This window comes from Pithys albifrons, chromosome 2 (genome assembly GCF_047495875.1).
Source record: "Pithys albifrons albifrons isolate INPA30051 chromosome 2, PitAlb_v1, whole genome shotgun sequence".
Taxonomy (NCBI): Eukaryota; Metazoa; Chordata; class Aves; order Passeriformes; family Thamnophilidae; genus Pithys; species Pithys albifrons.
Genome location: NC_092459.1, coordinates 76,996,987 through 77,024,422, shown reverse-complemented (window position 1 = coordinate 77,024,422; position 27,436 = coordinate 76,996,987). Strand labels below are relative to the sequence as shown.

Sequence of the window (27,436 nt, the reverse complement as noted above, 5' to 3'; positions counted from 1 at the left end):
GAAGACAGAGGGTCTTGATGACCCCAGACCCAATTCCAGGGGTTGGACCAGGGGTGGGACTGGGGCTGGACTGAGAAATGTGTAAAGCAATGGTTGGAGGGATCTTATTATAAAAGCCTTGGAAACAAGAACTGGGACACATGCATGTCATCATGTATTCCGGTGGGCTGTAGGCCCTGTGTTATTAAAGGACCTTTGCTTTTTATCTTACCCTACACTAACGTGGCTCAAAGTCCTGGTTTTGGGGGGGGGTCACTCACTGCATCAGTTTGGTGCCCAGAAGGTGGAAACAGGACCTGATTCACCTCGATTACCTGGTCTGGACCACAGAGACTTTCACAGCAACAGGTGGATAAGTACCTGTTACTCAGGTGATGATAATGATGGAGATTAAATTTAAGATCTTACCTATCATATTGTTGTTTAAATTTTGCGTGTTTGAGAGTATTTAACTCATTGCTACAGTTGGTTATAGTCACTTGTCATTCCACTTGTTTGCATACATTCTCTGGCATAGGGATTAAGCTTGTTTGCAGTGCAGGATTCTCTTAAGATTTTGCTGTGCAGCTATACATACTGTGAAAAGAATGTAATTCCTGCCGGCTTCTCTTGCACTGGGTCTTCAGGTAGTTTTGTAAGAATAGGCAAAGGCTTTTAATAAAATTTCTCCCAACCCTGTGGCACCTTTTTGAATCTCTGATTGATAGTTTGTTTTTTTTTCTTCAGTGAACATATGTGAAGAAGGTAATGGAAGCTTTGGGAGGGCAAAGTTTATCTCTGCAGGAGACAAGGCTTGTGCTTTGACTTTAACCTAAAGACCACAAAGCCCAAAGACCCTGTCGAAGATTCGATGTGTAAGTGTCACTACTGTGCTCTTGATTTTCAAGCAGCTATGATCAGATCTACACCCCTTCCCTTCTTTTTTTTTTCCTTGTAGATTTTTCAGTGAAATGTACACAAGAATTCTTGACTACTTGCACTTCCTGAAGCTGAGCAAGAGAAGCATGAGAAGCCTGTCCATCATTTTGGAATGCTGTAGTACACCTCAAAGTGAACTACTTTTATAGAAGTAAAGGTTACTAGATGTAGTACATTTTTCTCAAGGGATGTGTGAATTGAGTTGCAGTAATTGTTTCACATAGAGGTATTGGGGGTACAGAGTTCTTCACTATCGAGCACTGGGCACAATAAAAAGACCTGAAAGTAGAGTATCCTGGAATGGTACTTATCCACCATTTCCACCACAACTACGGCCAGGTTTATCCCTGAAGATACAAGGCTGAAGCACAGCTTTGCTGACCTCCTGCTTATTATGTAGAAAGGCACACTTGAGGTTCTTCTGCTTTGTGTACTCCTGGCTCTTGTTCTTTTCTCAGACTACACCTCCCAGGTTCTTAATAAATAAGTAATCAGGTACATACTGTTCTATGTATCCCTCTCCCTGGCTTGGCATTTGATTTACTCTTCTATATAATATACTTGGATCTGATTGATGGAAATGATCACATAGCTTTAATTTTTCAAACACAAACATTTTCAGATAGCCTGTTTTGTAGTTCACAATGCTCCAGTCAGAGCACTTGCCTATCTTTACTCTTTGGAGCCTGTCCCTAGAGCTGCTGAGAAGATACAGTTTTTTTACTTTCTTAGAAGAAAGCAGCATACAGATGACTTTTAGCCTCCTACTGTCATGCCACACTGAGTAAGCAGTGATGTACAAGGAGTAAATTGTGCTCTGAGAACATAGTGATAACTTGAAAAGACAGTATTTAATTGGGTTGATATTTTTTTCCTTACAGGCTTTTATGTGCATGTAAGAATTGCAACTGTCATGCATTTGAAAAACCCATTTGTGTGTTTACAGTATATTCATCATAATCATGTGTTTCTAACCTAATACACAGTGTAAAAATAAAAATACTTAGAAAATAATTATGCCATTTCATGTCATGTAATTTGCTCTTTTAAAATGAGCATAAAAATGATTAAATTATACTATCTAACAACTCTATTCAAAGCCAAAACCACCATGGCTTAGAACAAGGCATGTATTGGAACAGTCTTCAAAGTTTAAATCATTAGCTTATACTTCTCCTTGAACTATGGAAAGCTCGTGGCAAGGTTCTTCATTTATCAGCGTAGGAAAACTTCTAAAAACCAAAAGGTGAAGACAAGTTGCTAAGCTTTGTTTTTCAGAATATTGGTTTTAATATTGGAATGTCCTGGAGTGCTGTAGTTGATTGATGTTATATAGGGCTTGGCCGGTCTGTGTCCAGTGCTGGATCTTGTTGGAGGGATCCTATGTAAGCCATGAAGCTGTTGTTCTGATGGCTCCAGTCATAGTAGTCTGGAGAGAAGCTTAAAAAGAAAACAGAAGAATTAGTGCCTGGCAGATTGGCTCTGTAGATAGCTGGTTAGTGAATGTGGGAAAAATGCAAATCATGTGGAGGAGGTTCTCATGCTGAAGTGCAAAAATAAAATAAACCTCCAACCAGGGGTTCAGGCAGCTGTTTATTTTTCTGATCTGTTAATTATTTTGGTGCAAGTGTTCTCAACTTGTTACCTGCTTCCTGATTCTCCTAGTTCCCTGAAGACCCTCCCCTTTCCTGCTTCACTGTTCCAGAAGGTGTTTGAAAATCGCAGTAGTGATGCTGCTCATCCCTGCCAAGTCCTGGCACTGTGAGGGCCTGTCAGTGACAGACCTAAACTTTCCACGGGACTGGGCTGTGCTTAGCAGCATTGGCGTGCTGGCATTTCTCCCACAAGCAGTGTGAGACGATGGATGTGGCTGGTTTGGTTCCAACTGGGACCTGTGCATGTTCCCAGTGTGGCTGGTTCCCTGATGGCTCTGCATGGGTGAAGCATGCAACCCAAAGATCTGACTTGCACTTTTCCAAGCAGAGCATGCTGCCATAATTCTTAAATTATGTAACAATTTTCATTCTTCTGTCTTTGTAATCTCTATGGGGTCCCCGGATCCCTCCAGTCACTGCTACCTTTCCACTTCAGCTTCCCCATTTGTTTCCCCTCACCCATCCCTTGGATTTATGCAACAATTGCAGCTAGAAAATTTACATCAGTGTTTTGCGCTGTGTCAGAGCTGTTCCTCCTCTGGTTTCTGTTTCAGGAAGTAAGCAGTTCCCTTTTGTATCTCACCTGCCCTGTGCCCCCTGTGGTGCAATGTTCCATGCTAGGTCGTCATCACTGTCGTATCTGCGAGGGTTGTCAAAGAAGTAAGATCTGGGACTGAACCCATGGCTTGGGACCATTCCTGCATTGGCCTGAGGGAAGGGAAATCTCAATCAGTACTTGCACCAGATAAACTTCTTGGTGCTTGGCTTTTAAAAGAAAATACTACAGACTTACCTCCTTGTTTCCAAAATAAACCAGGCAATTTTACATTTGCTGTAGGCAATAGAAATAATTTTGCATTCTCTGTTCATCTCTATCAGCATAGTGATAGTCTACTGATCTCAGCAGCATTTCCTTATTGTTTCTTAGCTAACACGTGACTCATTTCTGAGACTACCCCCCTGTCTGCATTTAACCTGTCTGTTGAATTCCTGCCCATCTTTAGCAAGCTGACTTGAAGTGAGCAGTAGGGAAGCAGCTGAGAAGCTGAAGGATGTGAAACACCTAAAGAGATTTGATTTTACTTCCCATGCTGGTCACACTCTCTCCTGGTGCATTACCTCCCTTGCTTTGGGAACTGATCATGTTGAAGCTTGGCACATTGTTTGGTGAAACTATGCCTGAAAAACCCCTTAGGACCTTGCTGAGCAATTTCGGTATCTACCCTATAGTGCTGTGAGAGTGAAATCCCAAGGTCAGGTCCATTAATAAAACAGAGAAAGGGGTGTACATGTAGTTCCTTGATTTACAAAGCATTTTCCTTTTATTTTCCTGTGAAAACAGAAAACATACAAGATTCAAAAGGTTGGTTTGGTTCTGGAAACACTGCTGAGGGACATTTAGGACCCAGCTGAGCCTCATCCACTCATCCACTGTTTCCATTCCCAAGGAACAGGGTTCCCTGCACCTGTGGATAAACCAGGATGACATTTCTCCCTGGCCTTAAGCAGGAGAGCAGTTTAATCTCCCCCTTTATTTTAAACATTAAATAACTTTGACAAAGATAAAGTAAAAATAGATGCATCTCTGTCATGTCTCCATTTCCAACATTTGTCTGACTGAAGGTATGGCAAAGCAAAGGGTCATTCACTGCAGTGACCCCATGTCAGCACCAAAGCTGACAGACAGCTCTTTCCAGGCTATAATCGTCAGTGGAAAGGAGCTTCACATCAGAACAATGCTGAGTGCAGGATGTCTTTACTCAAACTTTTTGTTTCTGAAATCCTGAATGAAACATAAAGCCAAAGAACTGTTTCTTGCAATTGTTCCTTATTAAAAATAAGAAATAATTTGGATTTTTACGAAATCAAAGTTGTTGTTATTTTTTTTAACTAGAGGAGAGTTTGTTTTTAGTGTAACACCATGCTTTCTGGCTCAGTATTTTCAACCACTGACGCTTAACTGCTGTAACAGCCTCCTTAACACATTAGCCTCAAGTCCTGCGGCTCTTGGTCTCCCTCTTGTGGCATCCTCACACTGAAGTTCAGTTTTCCCTTGCTGCCGTTTTCATTTTTTGTTTCGTTCTAAAGTTGTTTCTGGTTTTCCTCTTAATACTGTCATATGCAAAAAATCCCAAATTTATAGACTCAGAATGTCTACCCTAAAAAAGGTACCCATAAAAGAAGTGATATCACTGACTGGCTCTTCTGAGCTCTATGAAGTTGGAGATTGAAGGCTTTTGCAAATTACAGTGTAAACATTAAATGTTATATGTGTTACTGCAGTGCTCTTTGACTTGTGAGAGAGTACTGTCTATTTGACTCCATTTGAGCTCTCGTTTGAGTAGGATTCCAAGTCTACATGGGATCAGCTTTTTGAAAGGAGTGATTAGAACACATCCCTTATTTTCAAGCTCTTGTGAATCTCCCATACACTATCCAAACTTGTCCACCAGGTCTAGCCTTACTAAATAAAATGAGATGTCTCTGTGGTCAGTTTTTGGAAGAGCAGCCCACTGGACTGTACTTTAAAACATTTCTTGTCTTTGCAGTTGTTCTGGCTAGCTCCTCAGCAGAAGTAGAACTGAGGTACTTTTGATGATGGACGCTGGAGACCATGGGGTTTCTTAGTGCAATGCCAGGTTCAGCTTGGTTTTGTCATTGTCTCTGAAATGCTCATATGAGAATAAAAACCATCACCTTGTCTAAGAAGTTATTCTATTATTTGCTTCTCTTACTTGCATGTTTATCATTGACATTCTTTTTGGGGAATACTATCTTTGGTTTGGTTTGTCCTACAGAAACAGAGGCATTACCTTCAGTCATCCTAGAGCAGGGCTGGTATTCCCCATGTGCCTGTCAAGCAGTATGTCCCTATGATAACCTGGAGACATTGCCTGCAGCTATAAAAAGATACTTGTCCATCTATTAAATACCTGGATATTAAGGATACTTCCAGGGAATTATGCTTACAACTCACACCTTAATTTCTGCTCTGCTGAAGTAACAAACAAGTCAGCAAGTGCTTATTATGGCCACTGCTTTTTGACTTAGAAACAAGTCCATGGATACAGGGCTGAAAAAATTCCATCTGTTATTTCATATGTACCATTGAACAGTTAGCACACGATCATTTTTACTGGTGTGTGATGACACATCCCAAGTTTGGATAACAAACTCCTTTTCCACTGACTCCAGTAAAGTGCTGTAGAAACTCAAAGGAAAGATGCCCCTAAATTTAAGAAGATTCCTGTTTTTTTAAGGTAAAATGCCTAAGAAACACTTTGCGTTCCTTCGGGATAAATAGGATGAGTTTCTTTCATGAGGAGTTACCATAAAGAAGTGGAAAGTTTTGGTTGCTTTTATTCTGTCAAGGACAGTTTGAAAAAGAGAAATCAGAATGTAAAGAAGCAAAAGGTCATTCAGAAGCTGAGCCCTACATACCTGTCTAGACGCTACACTAACAGATACCCTAACAAATAACACTTACTAGATCTTTTGTAGGGTTTCGGACACGGAAGAAATACACAACCAAAGAAGTAGGCAAGAGCTCCCAGATGAAAAGGATCACTCCAAACACTATGTAACCTGCATCTCCCAGCTGACATTTCAGATCTGCCTGTTGAAAAGTAAAAGAGAAAAGTGTTTAAAAAATAAAGATGGCAGTTCATTTAAAGGTGCAGGAGGTAACGTGTCTTCTTATGAAGTTCTGTATTTAAGTGGCTGCAATGCTTGACAACATGGCCAGAAATTCCATTCAGTAGGGCCAGATTAACCTGGCTAATGATTAAAGACATGATAGAAAAATCAATATGCTATCTCAGGTACTCGGGTATGAGTTCCCTTTCCTTCTACCTTTCCTCCTTCTCCTATCTTTCCTTCACCAAAATCAAAGTTTAGTACAGGGGTCTTCCCAGTCTAAAAGCCTGGCAAGACACCACTTGATTAAGTAATCAAATCCATTACTGAGAAACTAGTTTTCCAGTCTTTTTCCAGCTGGGAATAGCAGTAAAGGAGCAATCAATGTTTTAAAAATGAAAGGCTCAGCTCTCATCAAATTGGTGTACACTGTAAGCTTGATTACCCTTGCGGTTACTGTAACATTAGCTTTGATCTTCTCTCTAGATTTACACCCATTCCCCATAGCTGCAGAGGGCAAATCCTGTCCTTACATGTGTTTCATACAGAAGAGAAAAGGGTGTTTCTGACCAGTGACCTGAGGCTATACCAAAATACGAACACTCGGCTGTAATTTTAGAAGTGACCTTTGATTCTGGTACCAAACTGAGGACCCGCTCCTTAGTTACAGGCCCTTTACATGCAGTTAAAATACTTTATCCCAAAATTCATGCAACTCTAATGTCACAAGTCAGAAAAGATATTCAGAAAATGTTGTAGTGGCCCAAAGCATAAAGCATTCCAGTGAGCTCCCTCTGTTCAACCTCTGCCTCCACAGGGGAAACAGGACTCAGAGTCTGGCTATGAAGTTCCAGCTGCTTTACTCTAGACTGCAGGAGTCAGCACAAGAATTGTCCCCTGCAAGGGGTCAGCAGGAGCAGCAGCAACGCTCCAGGCCCCAACAAAAGGAAAAATGTTTGATTCAGGAAACAAGTCAGAGCCTACTGCCCTTCTGCCTAAACCTGTGTGTTCTAATGACACAGACTGGCAACTCCTACCTGCCCACCTCTTTGCACCACAGCAGTGTTGACTGGAGGTCCCTTGACAGACCCTGCTCAGCTAACTCATAACTAGGTCTCCTGGGCAATCCTGTCCTAGTGTTTACCTACTTCTTAATTACAGTTTTTACCTACTGATTAACAGAAAGTTGTTAATGGCTCCAGGTTTGCTTGGCCACCCTGGCAATACAAGGCCTCTGCATGGCTGGGAACACTGCTTTTGGTCTGCAGGTGTTTGCTGAGTGAGTGGGGAGACATCAAGTGGCTGGGATTTTGAGGCCAAACAAAAGATGGTCATGACCCAGACCCAGGCCTGCCATTTTGCCTAACTTTCACAGAGCTGGAAAAACACTGGGACCTAACTACGTGCTTCAAAGCAGAGAAAGGAACTCAATACTCAAATTGCATAAAATTCAAAAAAGAATCCCTTGCTCTTTTCTTCAGTGTTTTTATCACTGTTAGTTTTCAATCTAAATTGTCACTTGCAATTAAATGTTAGGAAGAATCTTAACTTTATCCTCAAAATAGAGAAGTTATCATGCTAATGACACAATTAAGGTAAATAGCTCCATAGCCCTGGAAGGCAGTGGGAGATTTCATGATGATTTCAGAATGGAGTTTTCACTGAAATGAAGTACTGTTTTTCTGCTTCTCCAAGTACAATACATTCTTTATAATGGACAAAACACCAGTCTTTTTTAATAAAGTTGTTTTTTCTTTTGACAATAAAATCAAGGTAAATTAAAGCTTCAATTTTTTTTATATTTGGTTAGTGGTTACTTCTTTCTTTTAGCAGTGAGTTGGAGTTTTTATTCTCCTTATGCCACAATTACCATAAACTTGCATTCCTGAAGGAAAACAATCTCACTGCATTGGAAAAAAAAAAAAAACAAAAAAACCCCAAGATTTGAATATATTTACTCCTCTTGGCATATCAATCATCACATACAGAATGAGGTTTTCTCATTAGCAAATATTTTCATACTTGCCTGATCTGATACATTGTACCAATCATAATCAAAAGAGTTGACTTTCTTGGTTTGCGAAAACGATAAGATGAACAAGTTGTAACAGGCTCGTGAGGTATAAAGTAGTATAACAGTCACTCCTATACTTGTCACCTGACAGACAGATGAGCCCTGGAAGAGATTTAAACAGGAGTTATTATCCATAAGAGAAGCTGAGAACAACATTGCTTTGCATGAACTTTGAGGGTTGTCACAGCACTCTGTCTAATTCAACTGACTCTTTGTCCTCTCCTGTCTGGCCAGTATATCCTATACTATGCATATTCCTGTATTTTATCAGTACAGAGGTTTCCAGGCAAAGGTAGCAGTTCCAGCCCTCCACACAATGGGTTGTGACTAATTCCTACTATTTATTGAACAAGTGCTATTTTCAGAGCAATGAAAGCACATAAAAACACACTTGGTATCAGGTGGAGCAAGAGAATTCAGCCTTCAACTCTTCACTAGCTGCAGAGCATCGTGTACCAGATGCTGCCTAGCTATCATGATGCAACCTTGCATCTTGTTACAACTGCTTGCTGTGCACCCATTTCCTAAGTACAGAGCAGGTCATCACAGTCAGCATTAAAGGCAGCACAGACAGGAACAGAACATCCTGCCTTAGCTAATGTCAACACAGAGGAGAGAGACAAAGTGGAGGCATGGCCCATGGGCAGAGTGACCATGGCAGGGCAGTCTGAGTGGCAGCTTGGGCACAAGGGGGAGGATGGGACTACGAGTGTGAAATCACAATAGTTCCTAAGCCCTAGAAAGAAAAGAAGGATAGAGCAGGGTAAAGAGCCTAATCCAGCGAGAGGAGTAAGTGAGATGCCTGACCACTGCCTCATGTGAGGTGAGTAACTGTTGAGGACTGAGAAACCAGCACAGCAGTTTTAGCAGGAAGAAAGGAAAAAATCCAGGACCCATGGCTACAGGGATCTGTGTGAATCTGATCCCAGAGATAGGCAGATACACAAAAATAGGACTGCCTTTGAAAGAAGGTCAAAGTAAATTCTTTGTGGCTGGCTCTGGGACAGTTCTTTGCACAGCCAAAGGAGAAAAGATGGGTTAAAGCTCTGTGTGCTTTTAGAGGCAAGTTACCCTGCAGTCATTTGCTTCACTAACCCTGCTCTCTCCCTCCCTTGGCAGAGACCTACATCAGGAGGAGAACAGGCTCCTCTCATTTCTGTGATAGAGAGAGAGAGAGGCCAAGAGAGAAGTTGCTCCTCCCATCTCAGGATTATTTATACCAGTGCAGGAGACTAGAAAGTCTGCATCCTATTCCCTCTGTTCATGCATTTTGCTTCTATGTTTGCAGCCAAGGACCAGAGGTCCAAAGCGCTGTAGCAGGTAGGTCAGATGCAGTAGAATGGCTAGTTAAGTAGCAGGGAAAGTAACCAAGCCACCATGTCCTGAATTCCTGGCCTTCAGGAGATTACCAGAGCTCCACTGCTGCTCATCCGTGCCACTGGCTATTGCTCTCTGTCAACCCAAACCTCTGTCCTCTGTCAACCCCGCTCCTCAGTCTGCACTCCCCAATGAGTGTAAATAATTAGGAGCTCAGGGATTTAATCAGAAAAGCTTGCATAAAACTAGCTTGCCTGTTTTCTAAGCAAAATAGTGTTGATTCAGGAAACAGTCAGGCTCAGAAGTATTACAGAATCCCCTGTCAGTGCAGTCAGTGCCTCTGAGTTTGTTCTTACAACATGCTGCAGCCACCACCACTCACCAGGCCATAACATGCAGCCATGTCAGGAGTGAGCCAAGAGGCTGCTGCTACACAGGAATTGAAACCAGATCCATAGCAGGCAGTGGTGAAAGCTGTGGCAAGACCAAAAAGCAGGAAATGCCTCAAAGAGGAAATGTTTGCTAGGCACTTCTCTGTTCTCCTTCAAAGCTAACAAGTCAGTGATGCTGTCATGGAAACTGAGAGTGAGAGAGCAGACAGAAGCTGCTGACTGGCACATACCATATCCCAGCTCAGTGGCATTTACAGACTGGGGACAGCAGAAGCAAAGAGCAGAACAGGGTCAGTAATTCCCTACATAGATCTCCCTACATAGCTATCATTGTGTAATAGTTAATAGTTAAAGGTGCTAGAGATTTACCAAAGTTCCATCCCACCCAATACAACGGAAGGGATAAAAGCAGCCAGGTTTTGCAGCCAGTCAAATATACTTAGTGGGTTGGGGAGGGAAGAGTGCAGCAGTGAAAATAAAGCCAGAGGAATCCTTTTTGTGTTGCAGGCCCCTGCAGAAAAGAAGGGGACCCCCAAGCTGGTAGCATATTCCACTACAGGATGCTTTTGGCTAGCACAAAACTGGCCCAAGTCAGCACCAAAGGACAGGGCTGTGCCACGTCCTTGGCACAGAGAACCAGGATGGTCCCCATGCCAGGTCATGGAGATGAATGTGTTTTCACCTGTGTTCAGATGCTATATGCCAGCAGATGGGAGATGCAAATAAAAGGCTGCTAGTACTGATGCCTATCTATGTGACCACAGAGAATGCATTATCTCCAACACTATTTCGGTCATATCACAGCAGAAAATGGATTTTTTTTCTTCAGTTAGTCTTTTGGCGTAACAGTAACAGATAAAACACCAATGTTTTTTCACGGCCGGTTCCAGCCATCTGTATCCCTAAAGTATGAGCAGTCAAACCCTGCTAGAAGTTCCCAGAGGAGCTCCCATTTCAGGCATTCAGAAAGAAGCAAAATGGTCTCTAATTGCCATTTCCACATTCAAACTCTCATCAGCTGTCTGCAATAATGTTAATTTTTTGTTTTTGTTTTTGTGAAATAGCTTGAAGTAAAGAAGATTTGTTTTCCTGCAGGAGGAGGAAATGGAGCAAAGCAGTCTACCAAAGCCTCCTGCTCTGTAACAGAGATTTATCCTTCTGTGATTTGCAGCTGCAGAAAACCTCTTCTTACTAGTAAAAATAATCCATTGCCAGTGCCCTTTGGTCAGCAAATCAAAGACTTGAAAGAAACAAAACAAACTAAGCTGTGTTTTTAAATCTTCTACTCAGCCCTGAACTTTCAGTTGTTGTGCAGTATGGTCAGATTTGATTAAACAGGAAATGTGCTTATTTTATCTGATTAAGTAAATGAAGAGAGGAATTTTATTAACAGATTTTCTAAATAACAGCTGAAACTTGCATTTTTTTAAAGGTTCATTGTGGTAATGGCAATTGGTTAAACTAATAATTAAAGATTTATCTGTCTATGACAAATGCAAGGACCCTTGAAAGCCCTGTTTCATTATTTATAGATGCTAAATATCTTCATTGATTTTATAATAAACCCTGCATGCTCATGTAATGCCACTTAGCTCCTTGACCACTGAATGTGTTCAAAGCAGTAAAACTAACAGTATTTCTTCAAAGAATGTCCTGTAGAGCAATAGGAGAAACTTTTTACCCCTTCCCCCCCAGTGGGCTAAATTATAACGTAGTAAATATTTTAAAACACATTCTCATTATCTGTAGGACCATATGCAAACGTATAAAGGGAGATTCATATTTCTCTGGCTTATCTGCAGCATGCTGCTACCTTAAACAGCTAACTTAGTCAATGATTTGACAATGATCCCAAAGCATAGGCCACTTCTGCGTCGCAGTACTGCAATGAATTGGTCTTCAGACAGGGATCTGGGGAAAGCAATATCCACATGAAAAAGAACTGTGAGAAACTCCAGCCAGTAAGTTCTATAGACTGCCTCAAAAATATTTGGGATCAAAGCTCCCTTGATGCCACTTGGTATTTAATTCATGTAGTCAACAGGATGGCCAGCCAAGTGCAAGCTGTGAAGTTTAAGGCCTCCAGCTCTCAGGGAATCTAAAGACCTGTGTGGCTTTATATTGCACTGTGCTTGTCTCTCAGAAGGTACTTGAAAAAAACTGAAAATGTACCTTACCTTGGACTCCAAGTAAATGTTGGCTAAAGACATCTTGGAGATCTTATACAGGCAGATGGAGAGTGAAACAGCGCACAGCACAAACAACGTGTCATTAATTGCCACCCGGACAGAGACAATGACTTTTCTCTCTGAATTCTGTGTCCTCACCAATACTGCACATGTTAAATTCACCAAGAGGAAGAGAAGACTTATGAAAAGAGAAGCCAGGTAGAGGGGCAACCTGGGAGAGCGAGGAGAAAACAGTTTTAGCGACATTGTTCAGCAAGTGTCAGTCATGAGACAGAAGTCGTACTCTGAGCAATGAAATCTGCATGTGTTGGGCTGCCACAGCTGATAGAGTAACCAGCTGCCTGGGCCTAAATGAAAGTGCTCCAGATTGCTGGAGAGATTAATCTAGCTCATTTCAAACCTGTTTTTACAGTTACACAACAAGCTGTAAGTAAAAAAAAAAACAACTAATATCAAGCAGCAAAACATGAAAGACTGTTTGCAGCAGAAATACAACAGCACAGTTCTTAAAAACTACTTAAAATACATGTACTTTCTTAGAGTGTGCACTTCATATACAACATAAACCCTCTGGCTACTCACTGCCAGGAGAAACCTTTCAGAAAGTTCAGTTACATGGAATGGAATGTTTTTTATCCTGGATTTACTACACCGCTGCTGCCATGAGAAGCATCACTGACTGCTGATGCCACCAGATCTCATTTTAAATTAGGAAAGTGTCTAACAAGAGGAAAAATCTCTGAGTTACTGGTTCCCCAGAACCTCTCTCTATCCTTTATCCTAAATAATTTGATAACAGTCAACCTCTTGATGGAAACATCAATAAATTTAACTATGCATATTGATTCTGGCTTGGCATTTTGCCATCTCTGCTTGGAAAAAGGTTCATTTACACAACCACAAAAGCAGAGCTGGAAAAGAAACGTGACAGACACAACCCCAGGAGTTGGACTGGTTTTCTCCATCTGTTTTTTTCCCCACCTACCCAGCACTGATACCTGCAATATAAGAACACCACATACTCCAGCAAAGCTGCTTCTAATTCCTCTTTACTCCTACACAGAGCTGTGGAGCTTTCCACCTTTTTTTAAAAAAAAAAAAAAAAGGCATGTTTCCATCTCAGGTATTTGCTGACTTCATTATCATTGCTGACCAAGGCAATTACTGATAAGGTTCATAATCCGCAGTCACTGAAGAAGAGATTTTGGCCACAGCTTTTCATGCCTGCTGGGAACTTGGAATTTAGCTTACAGCAAACATACAGACTGTCTCTGAGTAATCCAGTTCTGATTGTTTAAAAATACTTTACCCAATGGGGATCTTTTTCTTTCACACTTTCATATTCTTTTCATTCATATTCACTAGTGGGATTCTGCAGGGCTCTTCAACATCTTCATAAATGACTTGGATGCAGGACTGGAAGGGATACTGAGCAAGTTTGCAGATGACACAAAACTGAGAGGAGCTGTTGACTCTCAAAGGCAGGGAGGCTCTGCAGAGTGACCTCAACAAATGAGGGGACTGGGCAATCACCAGCCATAAGAAATTCAGTAAGGAGAAGTGCCAGCTCCTGCACCTGAGGACACTGAGGGGAGACCTCATTGCAGTCTACAACTTCCTTGTGAGGGGAAAAAGAGGGGCAGGGATTGATCTCTTCTCTGTGGTGACCAGTGATAGAACATGAGGGAATGGTCTGAAGTTGTGTCAGAGAAGCTTTAGGTTGGATATTAGAAAAATGTTCTTTACCCAGAGGCTGGTTGGGCACTGGCACAGGCTTCCTGAGGAAGTGGTCACAGCACCAAGCCTGACAGAGTTAAAAGCATTTGTACAGTGCTCCCAGGCACAAGGTGTGACTCTTGGGGGGTGATCCTGTGTAGGGCTAAGGGCTGAACTTGATGGTCCTTGTGCATCCCTTCCAATTCAGCATATTCTGTAATTCTGTGATTCTTTTGGTTTAGCATCAATGCAGCAACAAAACTGAAGCACTTCTCTTCAGAGTGCAAGAAAGGAGGGTGTATATATTTGAGACCTTTTAAATGTCTAACAGAGGGAACTGAAAGCCCAAAAGGCTCTGTCTGTGAATCGATGCCCTTCTTTACTGTTATATCTGGCAGTGAGCAATGACGCTGTTTTTCCTTGCCAAGCACGGAAATTCCCTCTCAGGGGGAAGACTGTGCTCATTTTTAACTTTCCAGGGCAGGGTTCTGTTTTTAGGATAAGGAGCTAGAGGTAGTTCCTTTAAACCTCATAGTCTAGTGCTGGAAGCATTGCAGTTCTGAAGCTCCTCTTTTACATGGCTTCCTCTGGAGAATGTAGTTCCCAGTTATAATGGTGGTACATTTACAGCTTTTATTAGTATCTCAAAGTCTTTAAATAGCGGTCATGTCTCTTCCTTTCTTTCCCTTCCCCTCCCAAAAGCTATTTAATAGTCTCATCTCTACTCCTCTTGTAGGAATTTGAGCTTACAAGCATAGGTACACTCTTACATGCTGCCTTGCTTGTGGGACACTAAGTTACATACTGTCTTTTTGCTCATCTTAGTCAGAAGGACCTTCCTGCATGCAACATGAGGCTGGTTTGCAGCCATCAAGGGCTTAGATGTTTCCAGGCCAGGCTCTTCCTTGACAGGGTTTAGTAAAAAATAAAGCACTGTCATGCTCTTGTGCCTACACACTCCTGTACATGCCAGGGCAGGGTGAGCTGTCATGGCCATTCACTTGTGCAGTTCTTCACACAATGATCTTCCAGCCCCCTTATTAATATGATGTGGCTGGGGAAATGGCTGCCTGATTTGACAATAGGATTGTTGCTGAACTTGTGAATAAGCACTGATGGAGATGCAGGGTGTCTCTCTTGGGGAAGCTTTAGGGTCTCAGCAGCTGCACATTAGAGACAGAAAATATCTTTACAACTCAACTACAAGGTCACCTGCAAGGCATGAAGAAGTATATGGAGTTTTTTAGAAAACAGAAAAGCAGGACAGGAGAGGTGCTTCCAAATTGCACCAGCAAAAGTGCAAGTGAAAGTTCAAAAACCTGTTGTGCCTAATTCCCACTTTGGGACTAGCCCCTTTAAAGGAGCTCTGAGTAATCTGGTTTGGCTGGGGAAGGCACATGCTGGGGTGTTCTGTTCTTTCTGTGTCAGGCTAGATGTACCTGTAAGTTTTCTTTTGAGTTTAAAAATCAAACCTCAGATAAATGCAGTGAGATTTGCCTTGTTTAATAGGAAAATATGTTTGAAACTACTGCATTTTGTATGTGGTTTCCTCTAAAACCATGCAGTGTCTGAGGCTTGCACATGCATGCATATCACAGCAAGCCTCATCCAAACCCAGTAAGAAATCCCTAAGTCAGGGAGATATACAGAGGGACTGTTTAAATAACAAGTTGGGCTGGCACAGATTCCACCTTGAGCTCTTTTACTAATATCATGAAGGCTGTGCTGAGGGAAGTTTGTTTAAGATTCTGGATCCCTAATAGGATTTTATCTATTTTTTTCTATTTTTTTATCTGAAATGATTCTGATTTCTGAGACCTGTGTCAATACATAGACTGCAGTCCTACCTCACAGTTGCCCCGCTGGTGTTGCCGTTATCTATTGCAAAAATACCAATACCAGGCAATAAATTCTGACACTTATTAAAGAAAATGGATGGGATGATCATTTGGTAATGAATGAAAATCAGATTCAGTAAATGCAGACCACAAACCTGTCTGAACCTCAGATCTTTCTATCATCCATCATCCATTTTTCCCTCAGGATCTGAGCAACACAGTCTAATGAAAGCTGTCCCTGCCCATGGGGTAGGGGTTGGACTAGATAGTCTTTAAAGGTCCCTTCCAACCCAAACCACTCTGTAAGTCCATCATCTTTCACTAGCTTGTTACAAATAAGACTCAGGACCTCAACTGTGGGTGTGCACAATTTACACACTTCAATTGCCCCATGTGATAGGAAACAAGGTCAGCTTTATTTATATGGCTCTTTCAGACATCCTTGACAAGAGGACTAGATATTGAAACAAAATACAACTGAAAACCTTTACCAACAGAGCTTAATAAGAAATTAAAAAGCAGATCATACCCAAGAGTGATCTGTATTAGAAATACAGTAGGCAAGAGTCAAGGTGGTCATGGAGCTATTGTGGGGAGGGTAGTCTGTTCATAAGTAATTCCAGTGACAATACATAAATATTTAGGGACAGAAATACTCTAAGAGCTACATGCAGGGTGCAAATGTAGTGACTTCATAGGCATTGACTAAATATCACAAGCTCACTTTGCCTCAAGAAAGACATTTTCAAGGAGTTTTTAGGAATAAAGCCTTACCACAAACATTGGTAGAAGATGAGGTTCAAAGCTTCTATCTCTCACCTCTAAAGCCATCCAGGAACATGTCCACAGTCAGTCCTATACCACCCTGACCTGCAGCCCAGGCTTTGTTCAAAGTGATCCTCTTTGTTTCTCTTGCCTGTGTGCACCATCAGGAGCAGGCACACCTGTACTGGGGGCTGGCTGTGGACCTGCCTGCTGTGTGCTGTGCTTGTCTGCCAGCCCATACTTCTGGATTTCCTGCCACAGAAACCAGAGTGCAAAGTGGAGTTCGAAGCTGCAGTTCAGCCTGGAGTCCACATTCCTGACTCAGCCATCACACCCTGCATGTCCCATGCCCTCACCAGCCCACGTATAGCCCACTACAAGCCTGCTCTCACTTGTATTGCCATTGTACCAGTGCTCTCCATTGTACCAGTTATGGTTCCTGAAGTACTTGCTCCAGATGATTTCCCTCAAGCTCTATCAAAATCCAATTGGATGACAAATTTTCTAGGGCATGGACAATGTTGAGATTTGCCCGGTTGATACAGTACTTATGTTCTCCTAACAGTCAGCAAGTAACAAGTCAGATTGCAGTTTCAAATTATTCTCATTTCCTATCCTGAATTCATATCGTAAATTCTTCCTTTAGAATGAAGACAACCTCTCTCTGCCCCCTCTGTCTGAACATTACCCAGCTGAGGATTTTATGCATTGCCACAATAAACATTCATTTACTGAGCTCTTCCTTAGCTTTTTGGACATTACTGCCCTTTGGTGTACTTTCAAGCACTTCCTAGCAGTTCCTTCTGCTCAACAAGATGTCAAACAAATCTGTCCACCTAAATGCAAAGCTACCATAACCTCAGCTCTGTGGAGTCAGGGGAGGTTATCTATAAGCTCCCAAATACATCAACAATTTGAATCCATTCCCTCTAGCTTTTTCCCTTCACAATTCTTCTCTCATCTTCCCAAATTTTCTAAGTCTCTTATTACCACTAACCTCACATATTAAATAAACCCCACTCCTATTAATTCCCGTAAAAAAAAAGAAATCACTCCGCTTCTTTTACCAAAGCACTGGATTTGAATTTTCCTAGCAAGACAAATGTTAACCTGTAAACAAACCACCAGAGTAGTGTTTTGTGCTCACTTGAAGTATTTGCCTTTGAAATATGTGACAAAAAATGGTCCTTGTTTTGGGAAAACGATCTTCCAAATGTCATAGGAAGAAGCTGACCTCAGAACCAACATCATAAAACATTGTGGTATGTAGATATGAATAGCTGAGATACGAGAGCCACAAATTAGAAAAGTTGTAGTGTTTCTCAAAGCGTATAGCTACTCTACCACATTAATCGTTTGATTGTTCTTACCTGTATTTCAGTAGCTCTGGGGAATATTTTGACTTTGCTTTGAAAATCACCTGCAAAACAAAAACGTATTGCATGAAAAATAGCACACATGTCAGTAGAGAAAGACACTGTGATCCATAGAAATTTTGTCTCACAGGTCACAAGAAATGTAATGACAGGTTTCATTACATAACAGATTTGTGTGAACTGCTTACCCAAGGCAGGTAAGCTCTAAGAAAAGTATTAAAACCACTCAGCAGGTGATCACGATGTACTTGTAGACAAATTGTCTATGCTATTATTTTCACTTACTCTGGCCTACGAAGAAAGTCCTTCACAAGAGGACCAATGCCAGTATAATCACAGAGGCAAATTGTTATAGGCTCTTACATGACCTAACAGTGCATGTCACATAGACCAGCTCACACCAGCTTGATGCTCTGTTCCCATGAATAGCCCATCATAGTACCCTGGCCTGAAATTAGATATATACATTTATATCCATGTTACATTGCCTCACTATTTCACTCCAAGGTACTATTTGGCTTCTGCTGACTGACTCTTCACCGTAAAACAATATATGCTTTTACAGAGAGACAGTTTGGACCCATCAGTTAGCTTGATAGAAAAGAAAAAATACTGACATGTGTTCTGCAGTGTAGTCTCAGATGTTTAACTCCCATCAGAAATTAGACAAAAATATATTACCATATTTTATATCTTGTTTATTAAAAAATTACAAGAAAGCATCACCAGTTTTTTTTACAAGCTAACATGGTTTCCCAACAAGCTCAGTTTACAAATGTTCATTTAAACCAAGACCAAAGCACACTGGTTGCTAGTATTACAAAACCCCCATGCTGTATGACTTATTCTGAGTTGTTTCCTAATCACTTTCTCCTCAAGTTATCCTGCCTTATCCATTTAACTTGGTTTTGCATGCCCTTTACTAATGTTTGCATAATACTTGCTATGATTATTATGCTCTCCCAAGGAAACAGGACTTACATGATCACAGTGTATATGTAGGCATGTGTCTGCCTGTCAATCTGTTTATCTGTCCTTTACTAATCTTAAAACACTCCTGTCAGAGAACTGATGGGAAAATACTTGAAGTCTCAAAGACATGATCCTTTATCATCCTCCTAAAAATTAGTGACTCAACAGAAAGAAGAAACTCTATAAATGCATCTGATATATAATCTCAGTGAGGAGAGCCCTGCATAATGACTCTAAACATCACCCCGTATGAGTCTGCATAGCAAAATATTGTAAGAAATGCTCCAGTTATGCAAACAACTCAAAGTCAATCATGAGACACAGAGCTGGAGAAAATCAGGCTCTGCTTGTTCCAGTGCTCCTGGAACAACTTGCCATTTAACTCCTATTCATCATAAACAGCTGCCTTGACATGGATTTTTTTTTGTGACGCATCAGCCTGTTTAGCACTAACTGAAGCAGCAGAGAACACTGAGCTTTTCAGCAGGCTGAGAATAAAATTGAAAATTTGCGGAGAAAAATCTCTAAAAATATTCTGCAACTATTGATACTGTTTTCAAATAGGTACCATCTCTGGCAGTACCCATTACTAAAGATTGTTATTCATTCTCCAAATTCCTGGGTCATGAAGTCTCACAGTAGTTCAGGGAGAAGTGTTATGTTGTTTTACTTACTTGCTATTGAAAGAAGAGGTACAAGAGACTTGTAGATGTTCTGCATTTCTGCTGTACATAAAGGGTAGCTGTCACTTTTAGAGAAGACATGAGGTTCAAAATGTTTCCCATACACTTCTTGTACAAGACTTATTGCCTACCCTGCTTATTCTGGAAGAGACTGTGAGCAAGCAGGAGGGAACAGATTCCTGACCTCAATGAAACTAAACAAGTCAAACTTGTCTTTAGAGCCCTTCCACAATTCCATCTTGTTGTGAGTACCACTTATTCACATACATTGTACCATTTAATTTGACAGCTTTTAGGAGTTGCACTGAACAGAAGAGTTCAGAGCTGCTGCAAAGAACTGCACAAGACAAGCAATTTCCAGGGGTCAATGAGTTGTTCTGGTTCATAAAACCTAGAAAATTTTAAGTTCCTAAATACCATCTCTGGTGATTCCCCAGATACAATCCACTCATCCCTGTAATGTCACAGAGCAGTCCTGTCACATAAACCAATCCAAGACTGCACTACCCAGCAAAATATCCATGGATAATGTAGCTAAAAGCAGACATGATGTCTCTGCTGCAGATCCAGCAGGATGTCCAGATTCAAGATCACCAAAACAGCTGTTACTGTGATTCTACATTTGGTGGACCTGTCCCAGATGATAAATGTTCTGAATTTTATCAGAGCAAAATTGACCATTAAGAAAAAAAATAAACACTGTAGCAAAAATTGATATTATATAGAATGAATGCTATAGTATGGACAATTCTTACCAACTCACTGCTAGGCAGAAACAGGCAGCCAAATTCTGCCACCTTTGCTTAAACAGTGATAAGGCCTTAGTTCATGAGTAGCCTTGCTGGAAGCACTGTGAATGTCAAAGAATAAAGGGCTGTTCAGTGGGAGTAAGGATGTCAGAAGCTGATCTCAATATACCTTACATGCGTGGGTGCAGCACTTTGCTTTTAACAGACATTTAGCTCAAGAGACTGGTTGCTCAATGGCCCCTCCTCACAGCCGTGTTGAGAAAGCTTCCAGTCAATATCTGAGTCATCTAAGCAAGTCTTCCAGCAAAACAGAGCAAACCAGAGTATTCCTAAGAATAGACTAAACAGCAATCAGAAGGCAGGCTCTTCTAAAACAATCTTTCAGAGAGCCCCAAGATGAACAGTAACATGGAAAACTCAGTGAAAGTCCTTGCTAATTTTATAATGTCTGAAAGGTTACTTTTTCTTTTTAAAATTATCTCCCCTTTTGCTTATTCTTTGAAGGAGAAATATCCTGTTTTGACTCCTTGTTTCTACCAAAGGACTGGAAACCTCAAATGAGTTTCTCACACTCCCTCCTCCACTCCCCTGAGGTATATGTCTGGCATAGAAAACAGCAGCAGTTCAAAAGGATTCCAAAAAGCTCTTCATGCAGCCGGGGAAAATTCCCATTGCAGAAACTGATGTTAACAGCTGACCTCAAAGACATTTTACCAGGCCCCAGCAGTGGGGATGACATGGGAGCCCATCAGCTGCTCAGCTGCAGAGAGCTCTGCAGAGCTGCTGGGCAGAACAGTGAGCAGGCAGGGCCAGGCTGTGTTAACTGATGGAGGTTCCAGCTACAGTTATGAAAGCTAATCAGGAGCCACTTTGGGCCTCTAAATATCAATGAAACAGGTGTCAAAGTCAAGTCCCAAAAGAAAATCTCCCTGAAGCAGTTTTAGGTCCATGCTCTGATTTAGCTGAGGTGACGTGATGGCTGGCACAAACCTTGACTGTACCTCCAGTGCTAGCTGGTCAAGTCACACTTACAGGAGCCACAGTTCCGCATACCAGAAAGTCTCAGGTATGTGACAAGTGCTTGCATATGTCTCAAGCTGGCCCTCTGCACAGGAATGCAGTTCAGCTCTATTTGCCAGTTCTCAGTTCAAAAACCCTATAAGAAGCATAGGGCATACTTTTCATTCCCAATTCCTTTCACCACAGCTCCTCTCTTCCTCTTTTATGCTCCACACAAACTTCTCTTTGAACTCTGAAAATATGGGATAACCTCACACAGGCCCAGAGCCTCTCATTATCAGCACATATACCTTTCTTCTGCTGTGTATCTTTCAGTCCCAGGCCCACCTTCCTCTTTCTCTCATGTTCATTCTTTCATTTGGTTCAGAGTTCCCAAAACAGGCAAGTATTCTCTCTGCTCTCTGTACTCCACACAGCTTGAAAGGCCTACTGACATGGGTAACATGACTCACTACCACACTCAGTCTTACATAAATTGGCAAAAATAGTCCTAAAAGGATAAGGATGATTGAGGGACTGACAGCCCCTCAGGCTGACAGACACACTTTCATGTATATCTTCCCTATCAAATTATTTTCCAAGTCAAATAATCTCATTCTTCATGTCAAATGCTGACAGCCAGCCAGTCAGCAGTTGTAGTTTTACTTCTGTAGATAGAAGACTGAGGGAAACATTTTACAGCAAATATATTTGCTGATGGTTTATCATATGTAGGTAGACCCATGTGTAGTTCTATGTACATCTAAAGCATGCTGTAATATAATAATAATCTTTATAATATGTAGTTTATTAATTTCTAGCAAAAAGTAAATATTTATCCCAAATAAAAAGCCCTCTCTGTTCTCTCACTGGTGAGAACTTTTGAAATACTATCCTCAGTAACTGGAGGATGAGAAGTTCCCTTGATTTGCCTCCCACAGCTAACATGCACCCCAGTTCCACTGAGATGCACATAAACTCTCTGAAAGCCTTGTGCTGTTTTTACCGCACCCTGCCAGGCAGTTCTGGCATGGCCAGCTCCCCTCTGAACTGTCTTATTCTGTACAATTTCTCTTCATTTGAAAGTCCCTGATTTTATCAGCTCTGCCTGGAAGGCAGGGTAAGCTGGGTAGGGAGGAGGAAGGAGAGGTAAAATCTGCCTACCAGCCCTTCTCCACCCATACAGTGTTATAGCTCTTTAGCTCAGCACTGCTTTCCCTAGGTCCTAGAGAAATTCCCAACCTGGTGATAAAACCTACAGCCCATCAAAGAGTTTGTTGTGCCTGGCTGCAGCAGAGGCCTGGGATTTTCAGTGTCCTCTACAGCTCACGGTCTTTGGCCCTGACCTTGTTCTTTGAGTCTGTAACCCTCCATCCTAGCCTCCCTCCTGCTTCATTTGTATTCTGTCCCCCAGGGAAATGCAAAGTCTGAGCAAACAGGACAAAGTGAAGCAAGTCCTTCTCTGCCCACCCCTCACGTGCACCAAAAAAGGCAGCTTGTTTTGTTTCCCAGGGCCTCCTTACTCTTTTGCCCACAGTACTAACTGTAAAGCCTGAGGACTCATTGCCGTCTCCCCTTGTTGGCAGCAAAGATAAATGAAAGAGTGCCCAAGTCCTGGGATCCTCACTGTCTTTTCCACTTTAAAATGGAAAATATATTATCAAGCAACAAAATAAACCCATGGAAGCTGCATGAGTAAGGCAAACATATCTATGGGATTTTTGGTCTCTGTAGGAGGAAATTCACACTTCAGCTCCCTCTCTGATGGATCAGGATCAGAGAGCTGCTCTGGCTTGATACAGTGCAGTTACTTGCTGGTGTTGTGCTATTGTTTTACAAAAGTGCTACTGGATCTCATTTTCACTTGAGATTTACTTTAATGATTTCCAAGTAGATAGAGAGTCTATCCTCTTGAGAGGACAGGTCACACTATTATTTTTTTCTTTAGAAGACAATGAATACAGACACAGGCTTAATAGATTACAATACATTTAGTTATTTCATTAGCAATCCCATGAATTTTCTCCAGTACGGGACTTCTGAGAGGAACTAATATTACATAAGCCTTATCTGCAGCACTCTTTCTATTCTGCCCTAAGTAGGGCATTAAAACTGTAGCAAAGGACCCTGAACTCAGCTAAAATCCAAAGATCCCTTGTTCTGAATCAAAACTATTTTGATTCTAACTTCTCTTTTGCCCACAGGTCCTCTACTTTAGCAACCTGACCCAACACATTACAGCTTCTTCTGTAGTTCTGTATCTTTTTCTGCTGCAGCTGCTGATGCTCAAGTCTGAGAACAGACTTCAGCTATGCTGATGTCATCAGGGTTTATTTGTCTCGCTACACATAAAACACAGTTGAAATTTCTCTATTGCTTTGGGATACCCATTAAAAAAGGGAATAGTTGTGGCTAACTTTCTGTCAAGTTCAAAGATGCTTATTATTCTGAAAAATACCCTCAGGCCCTTGCCAAATGAGACTTTTTTGTTTGGTCAGAAGGATTTGCAATACTTTTTGAATCACTTTTTTCTTCTCACATCTATGTTTAAAAGTTTTCCTAGCAGTGCCACGTTTAGAAATGGGTGCTGTACTGCAGATAAATACCTGCAAATTCCAGAGACCAAAGGGGTCTCTTCCAGTCCTCTGTCCCTATACCATACACAGATCACTCCTTTCCCTTTAGCTAAGTACCAGGGAAATAACAAGGTTTTCATGCAATGAGACACAGCTGCAGACTCTTCTTGCCTGCTGTCTAGAGAAAAAAAGGATAAAAGTTGTTTCTGAACAGGTCTGTAAAATTATGAGCCATTACAGAAAACAAAATTTTTTCTCCCCACCCCTTTACACTAGTTCTTGCTTGCCTACTGAGGAAAGCTTGATACACATTAAATAGAAGATGCTGAATTTCAAGCCAAACCACCATTTAATGGTTAGAAGTAAAGAATTAATAGCAGTGAATTAAAAATATATTCACTTATGTGTCATATTATATTTGCACAGTAGCTGTGCTTGTATCTCTTAAAGTTTTGTTTCATCTGGGAAGACGTTTGACATGAGATTTCACTGACTGCAACCAGCTCTAGAGCAAATAACAATATTAATCTTATGCCTGTCCACAGTGGCCCTTGATATTTAAAGATTGTGACGCACATCACCAACTCTGAAAGTGCCTTGCAAATACTGTTTCAAAAGCTTCACAACAGCTCTTCAAGACAGGTAACTATTACATTCTTTTGCAGAGGGGCTTAGAGGAAGATCATGAGGACTCAGGCTGACAAAGCAGGAATTGTCTCAAAGGCAGAACCTTTGCCTTAGCATTTTTTCTGTTTCCAGCAACCGACTTGTACTTCCCTAATGTTATCAGAGAGCAATGCTAAAAATAAGTTAAAAGAACATATGTGTGCATTCTGTGTGCTCTCTTTTTAGATCTTCCTTAGAGAAAAGGAATGTTAGCCACAACACTAAGCCTCCTGAGTGCTGACACTTTAATGTAGAGACTGCTGTGCCTGCTCTGTGCTCAAGCCAGTGTCGGCTTCTCTTGGCCAGGAGCCAGGATGCTGCATTCTGCCTCCAGACTTCCATGGCAGCCCTACATGTGTGTCTGAGGGAAGAACCTGACCTAAGGCTATGCCTAAGTCCCAGCACTGTGATGGGGATGACTGTGTGATGACAGACATGTGGCCCTGGGAAACTGCACAGGTATCAAATAACTCTCGCAATAGCTATGGGATAAAGCATAGGTCACCACATGCCTGAACTGGATTTGAGTAGCATGTAGATGGAAGGTTCCTGTAATCCCTTAATATATCTCAAGTCTCAGGGAGCAGAGCAGGGTGAGTTAACAGGTGTCTCAGACACTGAATCCAGAAAAGTAAATCTAAGCACAAAACTGTGTATGTGGTTCTAAGTATTTAATACCCTCTACAACTCAAGTGTTCTTCTTACAGCTGTCATGCTTACATTGCTGCTTTTTCGTCTCTGGGATGGCAGCTCTTACAAGGTGCCTGATGTCTCTAGCCAGGCTACTCAGAATTAAAAGGCCTGTCATCGCTACAGAATACTGTTAAACACCATGGGAACTAAAGGAGAACCCAGATCCAGGCAATGAGCTAGTTCCAACTGGGGCACATAGCAACCCCCAGAGCATCCTGAGCCCTGACCAGTGTGCTCCAGGGCTGGCTGATGCTCTCCTGACAGACTGCTCCTGCACTAGGAAAGTGGACTTTGACAAGGGTTTTCTGAGTGCAGGCTTAGCATCCTGCTCCAGGCACTATAGGGGGATTGAGGAGATAGAGAATCCAGTCTCTGCCCTCCTGCAAGCTTCCTGTGAGATCTTAGGCAAACCTGACAACCTTTCTTTGCCTCATATGACAATATCCCATACTGCAGCCCAGTGCAAGACAACCCAGCTCACCATAAATATTTCCAAGCAATTCTAACTGCAGCAATCTGGCACACTGTGCAGCCTAACTCGTCTGGCTTCTTTATCTGTCAGTGGCACAAGTAAACTCTCAGGAGCTCTTTCTGAAATGGAGATGCTATTTCCTTTAACCCACTACACAGCTAGTTTACCTCAGAGAGTCCTTGAAATAGAGGGTGTATCTTTGTACAGCACTTAGCACTTACTGGGGTCCAGAGTCAAAGTTGTTTGTAATACTGATCATTATAGAAATTTGGGTCCACAGTAGGACTTGATCATCAGTTTTAATTGTGATACACATAATAGAAATCTCAGTCAGAAACATGTTAGTGAACTTAAGAAAAACTGGTGTGTGGAGGGGGTTGCTGGCAAAATCAGAAATCAAAATTCTGGCTGCACACAGACATCAAGTCTGGTAAGCCAGGAGGTATATAAAGTTTAGTAACAACAACAACAATAAGAAGACATAATAATAGAATGGCATTTTAGGTGTCCAGCTTTCAAGCTGTCCTATGCATTTTCCCCCCAACCTTTAAATTAAATGACACCCATTTTATAGACAGTAGATATATTAATTGCCATTCCTGCAATGATCTCTTAAGGTTCCAGTGTCCTTGTAACACTGATCACTTGCATATAGATCAGAAGTTAAAATACCAAACTAAATAACTGAAATTTGGTTTTTGCATTGCCAAGGTACATTTGTAAATTACACTTTTCCCATGATTCTTACAAAATAATGCTTTACCATTCTGTCATATTTAATCAATGAAATATTTGTTGCTTACCTGTGTGAAGTAGAGATTCATCAGGGTCAGGGTGAAAAACTGAAGGCAGACTGGGAAGCAATAGAGAAGCCAGAAGATGAAGGGGCTGAGAGAATTTGCTGTAACAAAGTCTTTAAAGTAAAATGAAAAGAGCACTGTCCTGAGAGAGGCCCAAAACAAGCACAGAAACAGAAAGACAGTTTGGTAACTGAACCTCTTGTGCCTGTAGTGAAGGACCAGCCAGAGCTGGACGTAGATGAACACAAAAAGCAGTGAATAAAAAACAGTATATACAATGGTCAGGCCCAACTTCACATACGGAGGGACAGCTGGCGTCAGGGTCGGTGGAAGGGTGTCATTTTTCAGTGGGTCCCACTCAGGGGCCTCCATTTGATATCAGGAATCGTCAGAATTATTTATTAAGTTTGGCTGCCGCTGTTGCCTCCTCCTCCTTCTCCTTTCATCTTCCTACAGCATAGGAATCAAGAAAATGAAAGAAAACAAGCTGCACTTCCTCTTTGGCAGCTCACTGTGGGCTGGTAGCACATGATCACAATTCAGAATGATTCATTAGGACTGCCTTTGTCAGCAATTGGCAGGGAACAGCTCAGAAAGCTGCTCTTTGCAGATGTCTCACCACAAATCTTTACCATTCTTAAGAAACAAAGAAATCCACCAGCCCTTCGACAGTTTACTGCTGATTTTTTCCTAAAGAAAATTATCTGGATTTTAAATCAGTTAAGCAATGTTCTATTTTCTACAAGAAGCAAGTACCTGACATTTTCTCGGTGTCAGCCACATTATATCATTGTAGGGTTGGTTTTTTGTCTTGTTTCCTGTTTAACGAGTACTTCATTTAGCTGTGTTCTGTTAGAAATCATCTTAAGCACCTTCAAAGTATTCATGAAATTCAAGCTGCTGAAGTAAGCTGAAACAGTTCAGCTCACCATTGCAGAAACCTTTATGTT

The 27,436-nt window shown here is 41.5% G+C and overlaps 2 protein-coding genes across 3 annotated transcripts in view; both read right to left on the bottom strand.

Annotated features, from left to right (window-relative positions):
- The window catches only part of EDARADD (EDAR associated via death domain), a 405,148-nt gene that overhangs the window by 57,970 nt on the left and 319,742 nt on the right, over window positions 1–27,436 (bottom strand). The gene's annotated exons all lie outside the window — the stretch shown is intronic.
- On the bottom strand, window positions 1,751–27,000 carry GPR137B (G protein-coupled receptor 137B). Its single transcript, XM_071549588.1, has 7 exons — window positions 26,490–27,000; window positions 17,871–17,920; window positions 12,170–12,392; window positions 8,232–8,385; window positions 6,061–6,185; window positions 3,157–3,281; window positions 1,751–2,358 (listed from the first exon to the last, which is right to left on the bottom strand). Exons 1-7 carry the CDS (start codon window positions 26,856–26,858, stop codon window positions 2,247–2,249), a joined length of 1,158 nt encoding a protein of 385 aa, XP_071405689.1. The 5' UTR covers window positions 26,859–27,000; the 3' UTR covers window positions 1,751–2,246.